Raw genomic sequence first — 13301 nt, forward strand, 5'->3', positions numbered from 1 at the left:
TTCTGAGTACTCTACAGACACTCCACAGACTTGTCAAGTTCAATGATCATAGGTGTGGGGGGACATATTCCATCTGTGGGGACTGAGATAAAAAATATCCCCATAGGCTCATATACTTCAAGGCCTGGTTCAGTTTATATTATTTGGGGATGTTAAGAAACCTTTCAGAGGTATAGCCTTCCGAGTAAGCACATCCTTGGGGCAGGCTTTGAGTTTACGTCCTTGTCCCACTTAGAATGCATGCATGCACTCTCTCTGCTTTATGTCATCAGTTAAAGAAGTGCTCCCTCAGCTTCCTGCCTCCGCTGCCGCCACATCTTCCAGACCATGATGGACACTCCCTTCTGAACCATAAGCCTAAACAAAAACTTCCTTCTATGTTGCCTTGGTCACGATATTTTCTCACAAAGGAAAAGTTACTAATACACTATCCTAAAGAGAAAAACATCTGCACTTCTATTTCCTTAAAGAAAATGAGGTTCAGAGGACGAGCTTGAGACACTTTGTTGGGTAGAGCATCAGCTCTGTCACTAACTCTATCAACTCTGGGAAAACTACAACTTTTCAATGTAGCTATTTCCCATCTGCAGAACTGTACTACAGGTAAAACCGACACCAACTTCACAAGAACACTCTAACTACTAATGGAGGACACGGTGAAGCACACACAACTGTGTCTGACACAGAAGTGTTCAATAAATGTTAGCTACTGCAACCTGACACATAGATGGAAAGGACTTCAAACAACACTGAGGAATAATATAACACAATCGAATGCCAATTTTTCCAGCCAGAAAAATACAGGCAAAAAGAAAAAAGGAAGGAAGGAAGGAAGGAAGGAAGGAAGGAAGGAAGGAAGGAAGGAAGGAAGGAAGGAAGGGAAAAAAAAGTATAAGGATTTAGTAGTTAGAAATCAGGAAGACCTACTAAGACAAATGAGATTAGCTTAGACAGGTGAGTTGTTGGTTGGAATCTGTCTAGGAAGGACAGGAAGGAAAGCAAGTAAGTGAAGTTCTTCTCAGGAATTAAGAAATTCAAGCTAAATAAGGGAAGGACAGACATGTCGAGAGGGGCTATGGAATCATAGTTGGACTAAGGAGTGGTGGGTGTTGGAAAAGTTCAAAAGTGAGGGATCTGGTTCAAGAAGAAATGCTGGGATCAGAGATGGCGACCTACACTTGAGATGCTTTTTGGAAAGCAGAGCCCACAGATGACGCAATGAAAAGGCCAGGTTACTAGAAGACTCTTCCACAAGGAGTTAGAATTATTCAGATTAGTTACTGGAGAGAGTATCATGAGCCAAGTTCACTTTGAGAATAATTAATTACTCACTGCACCAAGGAAACATGAGTGACAGTCAGAAAGATGAGCTTTGAGCTATTTTTTGTTTGTTGAAGAAGAAAAGAGAAACAATACTTTGGAAATAGATATGAAAAGTGGATATAACAAGCGGAGACCCAAGGTCATTTGAATGCAACATTTTTGAAGCTATAATTTATGCAGAAAATTCATGAACAGAATATGGTATTTAAACTGAGGTAGGATTATAATTATTTCAAAGCACCACATTGCAAGTATCAACAAACCGCTAAAAGTACAAATGAATACAAGCCCATCAATAGCAGATTTACTAATTCAGAAGCCTCACTAGAACAGAAAATATGTTCTTCAAGTGCACTTACACTCAAGACATGAGGGACAACTCACCAGTTTTCTTCTTCAAGCTTGATTTCTCCCAGTTGCTAAAATGTATTGAAGTGAGTGTTTCTTTCTTTTTGGTTCTTGCAATAGTTGACTGTACAGATTCAGGAGGAGAAAAATGGATTCGTTTGATTTCACACAGGCCTGCATTGTCTGTAATAGCTGGCTTTCCATTTGTGTCTTCCACGTTTCCATTGCTCTTCCTTTTACGGGAAACTAAAACTGTACTTAGGGGTGTTGTTTCATTTGTAAAGCGCTGAGGTTCACTTATTACTGGCTCTACAACTGGACGGTAAGAATGACAAGCTTTCTCTTTCAGGTTATCCATTTCAGCTCCACATTCACCTACCATTCCTGTGAGACATCTTTTTGCATTAGGCTTATCAATCTCCGGTAGCTTTTCTCTGGCATTGGTAGGCTTCCTTTTGGTAACAGTGGCAGAAAGAATTGGGCGTCTCTTCGGTCGCTTATCCTGGTTCTTAAGGGAAGCATCTTTAAACTCAGAAACACTGGGATGTTTTGTAAAATCGCGATTATGGGACTTTATTTCTACAGGGTTTTGTTTTTTGAAACTAACCTTGGGAGTTTCTGAATGCAGACACTCGAGGTGGTGTGCCAAACCTTCATTTGTTCTCCGGTCCTGGGAAGTTTTATCTGATAATGCTGATAATTTACATGTTTGCTGACCTGTGTGTACCACGTTATCTTTCACAAACTGTGTTGGAGATAAAATGGGGTTGACTGGATCTGATCTGAGAGCTTTTGGAAGTCCGTAATTGTCATTTAGAAAAGACTCTGGGCTTAAGATTGTTTGGTAAACTTCACGTACAGTTTGGGATTCCAAACACAGAGACTCTGAGCTTTCTTTCCTAAATGTTTCTGATAATACATTTCTCACTAACCCTAGGCCATTATTAGATTCATAGCTGTTGTTTACAAAAGAATCTGGACTTAGAAAATGGATGTGGCTTTGTGTAATATTCAGAGGTGACGAACAGTTTGGGGCAGGAGGGAGTTTACTAATCCCTTCACTTTGGTCACTAATCCTAGTGGGATTAAGTAAAGTGTCATCTGTGACTTCTTCATTAAAATTGTTGGAACTTTTAAAATCTTCTACTTTTAAACGTGCATTTTTGGATCCGTGAAGAGATGAATAGGCAGTAGGCCTGCGGAGAAACCCTGGCAAGCAAGTCTCTTTCTGGCATTCCTTAACAGGGCTGGTAGATGAGTCGGGTATTTTGTTTTCTTCAAGGGATAAAGAATTGTTTTCTGTTGGAGAACAGCACTCGCTCATAGCCAGATTTTCACAGGCCTGCAGTGGGCTCCTAATTCTGTCATCTTTTTGGGAAATATTAAATGCTTCATTAAAACGTTGGCTTTTGGAAGTCCCTTTATTAAGTTTTGAATGGGCTGGAATCTTCTTATTGGTATTCCAAAGACTTCTCTGTAAAAAATAAATGAAAAACACTAAACAAGCTGGAAGCTGTTCTCTACCACTTTTAAACAAGCGATGTTATACATGTCGCTTCGCCCCTTCCCTCAAAACCATCCATCCTTCCAGCAAATCACAGACTGGTAAGACACTACCTTTTTCTTCCTATGCTCTTCTGCATTTCCTAGTAATATAGCCTGGTGCTTCAGGAAATCATTTACAAGAAATGTCACAATCTCCCTTACTCGTCCTTCTTTCACTGGTGTCCAGATAACAGAAACAGTAATTTTTTCTTTAGGCTGAAAGAAGAATACATTTTAAATGATTATGATATTATAATTATATAATAATCAAATGCACTATATATATAACTTAGTTTAACAACTGATAGTCACCACACCCTAATAGGGTTAAATATTTTTTCTTATACTAGCTCATTGTAAGAAAAGAAAGCCACTAGCAATAAAAGTCCACAACAAAATAAAACTATAAGTATAACGAAAATTATAAAATTATAATAAAAGCTAATTGCACAAAAGTAAAAGAACTGACAATCTACAAGTCATTTTAATTGAGCTGTTTTAAAAACACAGTTGTGGGGACTAGAAACCTAGCTCACTGGTAAAGTGTGTGCTTAGACCAACCTAAGTTGCCAGGCACGTTGACAGGAACCTTAAGTGCAAAATATAAGCTTTCCTTGAAAAGTAGAAATCATAGGGTTTTTTTTAACCAGCTGATTAAAAATAATAACAAGTTTTCCTCTACAAGCCAGGACTTATCCTTAAAAAAAAATAAAAATAAAAAAAAAAAACAACCAGGAACTTTACATCTATTTTATAACAAAACAGAGTAAGTACAAGAATTGGAAAGAGAAGAGTCTTTCTATAGACAGAAATCCAGGCAGCTATCCATCAAAGGGAGCAGCAATGGTTTATGGAGACCAAGTGCGGGAACTCCTGATGATGCCACCCACCGACCTCAGTTCAGCCTTCCCCAGAAGGCTTTCCTTCCAGTTACTGGGCAGTTTGTGCAGACCTCCTCAGCTAATTGTTTTCACAGCTTTTGAAGTTCTATTCCATGAAAAGGACAGTAACAGAATGAAACGCTTACATTGGCAGCAAATTTAAAAAAAAAGTAAAATACAAAGGTGTGTCCACACATCACATATACACACTGAGAATAATCCTAAGTAAGGATGCTTTTAGGGTTTTGTCTGGTTATTTAAGCAAAACAATTCATTATCAAAACAGAAGTGAAGTCCCACCCAATATAAACATACATATGAAAAATAAAATGCATATTAAAATGGCTAAAAGGGAGAAATTAGAAAACGTTCATCAGTGAACAGCTCCAATCTCAAAACACAGAACGCTAACCTCAAACATATTTTGCAATGACTGCCAAGTCTATTAAAAACGTGTAACAGAAAACAAAAACAGAAACAAAAAACAAACAAGCAAACAAAAAAAAAAAAACACCGTGTAACAGAAACTTTCTGAAATGCTTCTAAGGATGGTATACGCGTTTTGATTCATCATCCCGAGCAAATTACTGTCCACTTTTGCCATGTATTCACACAAATTATACAGTGCCAAAGCCCGTCCACAGTCAAAGTGAGGGAGTTCTTGGTGTTGGGGTCCTGTTCTATCCCAGCCCTTCCCTGCAAATGGAAGAGTCCCAGAACCAAAACAGGAAGTTGACCTAGGGTGGGATTCCCAGCCCCATATCTGCAGAAGCCCCCACCGTCAAGACTGGGTGGGAGCTAACTTAGTTTTTCTTCGAGTTTCGCGCTGGAAACCAAGGGGGCCACGCCCCGCGGACAAGCCCTCACACCCACCTTCAGCTCACAGCGGCTCGGCACCACGCAGAAGCCCCGGTCTGCGGCCCGCAGCAGGGACAGCTCCACCTGCAGAGGCTCCTCGTGCGGGTTTTGCAGGATCAGAGACCGTGTCCGTGTCGCGCCCACGCGGACGTCCCCAAAGCAGAGGAATGGAGAGGAGCAGAAGTGGCTGAGCAACAGCACCGGCGGGGACGAATCCCAGGCCGCCGGATCCTGGTGCACGCGCCGCCCGCTCTCCTCCAGGTGGTAAGCGGCCGGCCGCGTAGCCATGGCAGCCGCCCCGCTCTGGGCGGTCTGGTACCCGCTGTCCGCGTCCCTCCGCCTTCCCAGAATCCGGAGGTCAGGACAAAGATCAGAAAGCCGGAGACTACCAAAGGCCGAGGAAAGAAGACTAGCCGCTTTTGCTTCGGTTCAAATATCTGCCCTCCACCAATGGCAGCAGCGAGAACTGCCTTGCTAGCGCACCAATCAGCGAGTAGATCACCGCCCACAGCTACTAAAGAGCCAATGACTGAGCGAACGCTCCTGGCCAATGGGACCGCCGCGCTTTGTTTAAATGATGGCTTGGCTGTCACGGCTGCCTGGAGAGGAGATGAAAAGGCAACAAAATTCCATGGATTGGCTCAGAAATGAAATGGCCTCTATTGTTTTAAATACGCTACGAGGACGGGAAAGAATCATCACTGTGTCCAACCCACGGCTGCATATGCTCCAGAATCGCTGAGCGCAACTTGTGAGCAAAGGTTCCCGGGAAGAAAAGGCACCTTCAACGCGTACCGAGCAAGGCTGAGAAACTGATTAAAAAGTCAGTGATTGTGGCGAGGTTAGAAACTGGAGGTCAAGTCTAACAGTTATTGGGGAACATCGTTCGCCCTCAATAGCCATATCTTGTCAACCTTTTAAGTGGCCTATTAGTGTTGTGACTTGTGTAAATTAACTGTAATGTAAAGAGTATTGGTTTTCCAAGTACTGCCAGCATCTGGGGCTATAAAGGGTTTCTCTTTTGCTTTAACATTAAATGCTTCCACCTATTATTTGAAAAGTGTGTTTGAATAATGTAAAAACTTAATGCATAGTTTTACCACGTTGGAACATGAAATTTGGGATAACCTAAATCTGTGTCCCTAGGCCATGTTCACTCATATTTGACTTCTGAATAAACTCTCTGATAAAACGGGACCAAAAGGAGACACTTTTGAGGTGAGAATTTTGTCTCAGGGCAGTTAATATGCATTTTGCTTTCTTATAACTTGTATGGTTTACCAGCATTTTGCCACACTATCACTAAGTTTGACACTCTTGTGTGCCACACATAACCAGACACAACTGTTAAGTGAGCTGAGATATTTTATATAAACCATGACTTTTTTTTTTTTTTTTTTTTGGTTTGTCGAGACAGGTTTTCTCTAAGCTTTAGAGCCTGTCCTGGAACTAGCTCTTGTAGACCAGGCTGGCCTCAATCTCACAGGGATCCGCCTGTCTCTGCCTCCTGAGTGTTGGGATTAAAGGCGTAAAGGTTTAATGATAACCTATTGAGGGCTGTAACAGAAATGGAGATGAATTTGTAAGGTTCTGATAGTAGCCCGCACAGGTATTAACATTTTACAGCAAGCATTTCTACCAAAAAACAGAATGAATCATTGCAGGAATGAGCAGGAGAGAGGTTAAGAGTGCCCATTCTTAGTTTTATATAGGGTATCTTATTTCACTAATAGGAGTTTTGCTACACTTTTAGACTTATCTAAAAGCAATGTGACTGCTTCAAACAAGTCACCACTGTTACTTGAATTTATATGAAATCTATTAATATATTTAATAATATACATATATAAATAATACTTTAAATGCTATGTAATTTATTAGAATTATAGGTTTCAAAAATCTCCCCAAGATACTTGGTATTCTACTTGCTCATGCTTTTTGTTTTATAGAGGAATGCAGAACACTGCTCCCGTACACTGAAAACATTATTTGAAAAGAATCTGGATATGCTTTACTAGGGCCAAAGAACTCTGTTTATTTTAAATATCAAAATAACACAACGAATGAATTCAATATGCCAGATGACAACTACTAGTCACAAGGAACTGAATTTTTGCTACAAAGACATTTATACTTAAGAAACACGAGACAAAGTAGATACTAAACTTGACATTTAACATACAATGGGAAATAATCAATTTTGATATTTTAGATTTTCCTTTGTAATTAATTTTAAAACTGTCCTTAATTAAAAAAACAAAAATAATGATTTGAAACAGAAAACAAAACCATTTCCATTTTAATATACATCATCCCTCCCTTAAACAGAACAGTTTTGACACAACATGGAGCAACTAAATACCCAGCTTGTGTAATGTTTGGCAATCACTCTCGTCAACTGTGATAGAGCTTTACTTACAAGGAGAAAAGTCTGATTGTTGAATAAAGGAATTCTAGAATTACACCACAGGACATTATTCAACTTTACATAAGCAGGAATATCAAACAGAGGCATAGTGACAGTGAGATGTGCACATGCTCTTTCTTCATTCAAGAGACAGTTCAGAATCTCCAGCAGTAGCACAACTATTGCAATTACTTGGCTTTACTTAAGAATTTGAAACATTTTTATAAAGGTTTTCATCTTTGAATAACATCTATTCTCCAAATAACGTCCTTAAATCCTCTCTAAATAAATGGCTGCAGAGACTAACTGGTTCTGGATCTTTCAAAGGACATAGACTTTAGATACATACAGCAAGTTAAAACATAAACACACCCCCCCTACCAAATCATTCCTTCTCTCATCTTCCACACAATCTAATCCTATTGCTTTTATTATTAGTGATCTACTTCCTTAGAGGAAGAGCAGAAAGCATGCTGATACCAAAGGGGAAAGTACCGTCAGCAGAAATTTTATAAGCATGGGAGGATACCAAAAAAAGAAGCACACACAGGGTACTTAAAGGGAAATGTGCAAAAAAAATGAGTAGCATATATAGAACTGTCTAGTTCCTATATGCTGTGTACAAAATAATCTTCATCCATTATTCACACTAATAGCAGGTAAGATTTACCATAATTCTACTTAAAGATTTAGAAACACTACTCCTTACTAAATAATGCATTTTCAGTTTTTTTTTAAATTTGGCACTAAATCTTAAAATGTTCAAACATGACTCTGTTGAAAGGCCGTGCTTTTTCCTGAGTCATCAACTCAAGTAAGTCTGTTGACTGGGATGCTGGCGCTCCCTAGGAGCAGCTCTTCTCACACCATCAGTCATGCCGAGTTCAGGAAGGGTGAACTAAGTCTTCAGTGCAGAGCTATGTGCTCACGGGAACAAGTTACTTAAGAGAGCAATCAGAGATAGAGAGAGGCCTGAGGAGCAGACATACTATTCCTTCTGTCAGATTAGTGACTCCAGTAACTATAAAGGCCATAGCAGAAACTTAAAAAAAAAAATGTAAATTATAAAAACCAACGTTCACACTATCACTTAATGCCAATTTTTCTAAGTTAACATAAAACAATGTAAAATAAAAGGCTGTTGCCCAGCCAGCAGGCAACACAAACATAAGACTCAGAACCAAAAAAGTAAAACAAAACAAACAAGCCATTTATTTACCAGTACACTATAGGTAGTCAAAAAAAAAAAAAAAAAACCCACTACACAACTACACATCTCTGAAAAAATACAAAGTATTCAATCCAGAAAAGATGGTCTAAGAGAACACACTAAAGAATGAATGCTCAAAACGTCTCCGGTCAATAATAAGTTAAAGTGATACGGTAGGAACAACAGTCAAGCTCTTAAATATACCAGGGTAAATGTGTTTAATTAGGCTGTGACTGAGTGAAAAGCAATGGATGGTATTTGTTAGCCCTTAACACTTAGAGTCACTCTGGAAAGGTAAAGGTGTCTCTGACACGCTTTAAAGTTGAGAAATGAGTGTACTGCGTTTATGCTACCATCACTTAAAAGGCAGTCACTTTATTAAAGCACCAGTTTAAAATGCTATTTTATTCCTCTTTTCCCCAGCAGTAGAGATCTAAATTAAAGGTCTGCAAACTGTACTGCATTTATAGTTGCTTGAAGGTATCTTGCTGGCATAAGGAACAAACCCTATGGTTAAGTGGTATTTTAGGCTGCCAAAACTAAAGGAGTTTCTTATAAAAATAACCTCAACTTGATCTTAAAAAAAAAAATCTAAGGCAGAAATTATTTCTATAACGTAGTGTAAAATATAAGCTTATTATTCCATAGTGTTCATTAAAAAACTGCACCCAACTAAACTGAGAGGAATGACTATTCTAACTTGTAACTGGTTGGTCAGTGTGACTGTTCCCAGAGTAGTTTCCCTACTTACTTTATACATATAAACACAAACATTTAATACTTACTCTCAGTATTCAAACTAACAATTTATCTTTTAATCTATTATCCAAGGACTTCAACTGTGCTTCTTTGGACAAAGATATAGTCAAACAACTAAGAATTTAAATTCTTTTAAACTATCCAATACCTACTCAAAATCTTTGGTGCATTAAGTCAGACAGTAAGTTAATAAATTTCTGTACTCAATAACTTATTCAATTTACAGATTAAGTGCTAACTGTTATCTATCAAAATTTAATTTAAAATAATAAATTATACTCACAAAATAAAATATTCACAATGAGGCTACCTTAGTTGTGAGATTCAGACTTTTAAACATAGTTAGAAAATGATTTTACAGTCATAGAAAGGTAAACTAAGAAGATGGGGCTCATCTTGTAATTTTTTGCCAACTTTGAAATTACCCAAAAACATGTTCTTACATTTTTGGAAACTGGAGAAAGCAAGGTAATTTTCCCATTATTGTGATTTTATTTAGTTCTTCCTAAGTATTAACTGCCTACCTCCAGACTACATTAAGAACAAGAGAAAGTAGTGCCTGACACATAGTGTGCATTCATTAATGCTCTGTCTCCTCCTTCCATTAACTGCCATCTGCCACAAGAGTTAAAATGAGTCCTTTCTCTCTCACATGGAAATACATCATTCCCTTTCTATTTCAGAACTGCTTACAAGGTTCAAATGAGAAAATGTGTGAAAATGTTTTAGATAATACAGTATTCCAGCTTGTCTGCAGTAATAACTAACTACAATTATACAACTGTATTTCACTTTACATAAGAACTATATTCTTGAAAAGTCCTATGTAAACCAAGTTCTAAAATTAAATCATATATTTAAAGTATTAGAGCATCATTATTAAAAGAACCTTAAATACCTTCAAAACCCAAGGTATTATTTTCACTGTGAAATGTTGTATCCTCCTTTTCTGCCAAAATATACAATATATCATGCACGTAACACACACACACATATATATCGTTTGCCTTTTTTGATAAACCCAAATTTTTCTACATTAGCTTATCTCTAAGGCAAAGTATATTTATAGGTATGATCTTTTAATTTCAGTAAGATATTTAGTTAAAAATCTTTATCTCCTTTAGGATAAAAATCATAAATCCCTATTCTTGACATTTGATTTGAAAGTCTAGGACTCACAGTGCATCAGAGCCCAGTTCCATCATTAGTCCCGATAAACATTTCCACACTAATAAGAATGCTTAAACAATAAGAAATAATATAAAATTAAGTTTACTGGTTCAAAGACAATTACAACCAAACTTTTATAAGTGAGGCAAAACTCGGGTCACCTTTATTATTTATATCAGCTACTTTGGTTAATGCCTCAATTTGCAACATGCTCTTTGAACATTAATATGGCAACTGTTCCTATAAAGTACCTTCATTTCTTAAGTGCTTAAACAATTTCCTTATTATTGATTATGTTTTATTCACTAAAGTTCATTACTTTATGCGTGATATGTTTTCAAAACCCACAGGGGCTAGGCAAGACTTAACAGTTTACACACAAAAAAGTGCTAAAAGCAATTAGGAGTGTAAACAAATTGAAATAGAAAAATTTAAAAGCTGCTAATTTCCCCGTAGTCTACATACAAATTGAATGTTAACAGCAAGCCAACCCTGCCTAGTCTAACCTTCAAGCAAGCTCACCAGGAAAACCTCATCCTAGGTTAAGTGGAAACCAAGCTGAAAAAAATTAAAAAAAAAAAAAAAAGCAAAGTGCACATCTTTATAATTCCAGCAGGCTTTTTCTTCAATTAAATTTAATTAGTGAGGTGTTTCTGTGATTGCTATTTCCTTTCAACAAGCTGTCCACTATTGTCTCATCCAAACCCAAGAATGAAAAATAGAGACAGATCTCTGAAAGAAGCAGAATTAAAGATCTGGCTTGAGTATATACAAATAGGAGTGTACTTGGCTAAAAAACCAATTATGCTAAATTGAGCAAATTTGAGAATGGGTTTGGCACCTTTTCTGACAATTATATATGAAATATCTAGGTTCCATTTCCCTGTTCCAGCCAGCCAAGTGCTAAATACATTATTCAATTACACTTTCATTCAGTTACAGCTGTCCCTTCTTTACTCATCTAGACGCTGAAACATACTATGAATGTAGAACAAATACCAAATACAAATGTCTTAAAGGTAGCTAGGTAAAACTGTCATGTTTTTCATTAAGATATATTTAATTAGATAATTTAATGCCTAGATCTGCTGGTATTTATTATTCATCATAGTTGAGTATAGGTCCAATTATCTGGATTAAAATAATCTTATATTTTATTTAGCATCCTAATCTTATACTTTGTTAGCTTTTAGCTTCAGCCTGTGAAAACCCCAAATACGATGGCAAAAGTAATGGACAGATGACAGCATAGATGTATTAAGAATTTCTTACACAAATATGTAGGAAATTTCAAATCCCAATCTTGAAAACCTGAATGAAATATTTAATTAGTATTAAAAATTTGCAACGTTGACATATGCTTACATTCCTTTCTATAGGCTACATGGTTCTTAAAACTCCATAGCAATGGGAGAAAAGAGATAACTAAAAGTAAACTTTGGCTTGGGGCTCACACCTGGTTGGCTAAGGCAGAAAGATTGCCACAAATTGAGGCCACCCTGGGCTACAGTCTAAGACCCTGTCTCAAAAAAAGGGGAAAGAAATAGAAAAATTCCATTGATGATTTAAAAAAATACCTCCACCATTGTCAGCAGCTAATAATCTGAAATTCAAAAATCCATTCAAAATTAGTACTAAATAATCTTTTAAAAAAATCATACTTCAAATATTATGTCAAAATGTGTCCAAGTATTCAGTCAATAGAAATAAATTTTTCTTGATTTGAAGCTGTTCTGAAGACTTGAGAAATTAGGGGGAAAAATGGAAAAAAATAGCAGCCCTACTAATTGAAAAGCCAGTGAGTAGCTTCTGGCTGTCAGCATATAAGCATCAAAAGGTCTATGGAATGTTTCCTCATGAGCGATGCTCACTACTGGACATATTCTGGACAGTAGTTGTGCTATCAAGGCCCAATAATGTTCCAAGATAAGACGGTTCTCTAGGATCCAGCATCTGGTCAGGTCGGACTGGGTGCACTATGTTTGCAGGCTGAGGAGTAAGAGTGTATTTTTCCAGAAAAGCTAGATCTGCTGCCCGTGGATAATCAGTTGGCTGCGGCTGTGGTGGCAGCATCTCGTGAGATGGTGGGGGAAGTGTAGTGGTATGAGGCACCAGGTCGCTGGATGTGTCAGGCATCTGAACTGGAACCAACGTTACGGGAACACATACTTCCGCAGACACATTCTGCAGCATAGTCTTGGCTTCTGGCTGATAAACTTTGGGCTGGTCCAGATACTGTTTTGTTTCTGCTTGAAAGATCTTATCATCAGATGAGTACTCTATTGTTGGCAAGGACACAAGTTTCTCCTCAGAAGTACTGAGAGAATCCTCAGGAGACTTTATACCATGAACATGGTCAATGTGGTATTTCAGCTTGTCTTTCCGCTTAAATGTTGCATTACAGTGTTGACAGTTGAAAGGTCGGGCATCAGAGTGAATAACGAGGTGTTTTGTTAAAGTTTTCTTAATTCTAAAAGACTGATTGCAAATTTGACACTTGTATGGTTTTTCACCTGTATGAACAAAAATAAAATTAATGTATAATGTACCCTTTGATAAAGATGGTAATTTAAATAGCAAATTTATCACATGCATACCTGTAAAAACAGTAGTATTTTATGCTATCATAAATGAAGACAGCCTATCAAGCTCATAGAGATAATGAATTAAACATCAAAATGATCTGGGCTTAAGTCCTGGGTAAACCATTTAGTAGCCAAACTTTTAAGCCCGGTTCCCTGTAATGTAGAACAACAAAAAGTACCTATTCTCAGTATGCTGTTAAGTGCTTAATAAATCT

At 37.6% G+C, this 13301-nt stretch overlaps 2 protein-coding genes across 7 annotated transcripts in view; both read right to left on the minus strand.

The window, feature by feature from the left end:
- Positions 1–6297, minus strand: part of Aspm (assembly factor for spindle microtubules) — a 44954-nt gene extending 38657 nt beyond the window's left edge. Inside the window, exons 1-3 of the mRNA XM_050151691.1 lie at positions 4971–6297; positions 3289–3432; positions 1708–3145 (exon numbers count right to left, since the gene is read on the minus strand). Coding sequence (XP_050007648.1) covers positions 1708–3145; positions 3289–3432; positions 4971–5243 — 1855 coding nt within the window. The 5' untranslated portion in view covers positions 5244–6297. The remainder of the gene's footprint in view (positions 1–1707; positions 3146–3288; positions 3433–4970) is intronic.
- A 668-nt stretch (positions 6298–6965) lies between these two features.
- The window catches only part of Zbtb41 (zinc finger and BTB domain containing 41), a 31819-nt gene continuing 25483 nt past the window's right edge, over positions 6966–13301 (minus strand). For all 6 annotated transcript variants that reach the window (XM_050151678.1, XM_050151681.1, XM_050151680.1 and 3 more), the window contains exon 11: positions 6966–13014. In XM_050151678.1, the coding sequence (XP_050007635.1) occupies positions 12356–13014 (659 nt within the window). In that variant the 3' untranslated portion in view covers positions 6966–12355. The remainder of the gene's footprint in view (positions 13015–13301) is intronic.

Source organism: Alexandromys fortis, unplaced genomic scaffold (genome assembly GCF_014885135.2).
Source record: "Alexandromys fortis isolate MF-2015 unplaced genomic scaffold, M_Fortis_MF-2015_v1.1 scaffold_71, whole genome shotgun sequence".
In the NCBI taxonomy this organism is placed as follows: domain Eukaryota; kingdom Metazoa; phylum Chordata; class Mammalia; order Rodentia; family Cricetidae; genus Alexandromys; species Alexandromys fortis.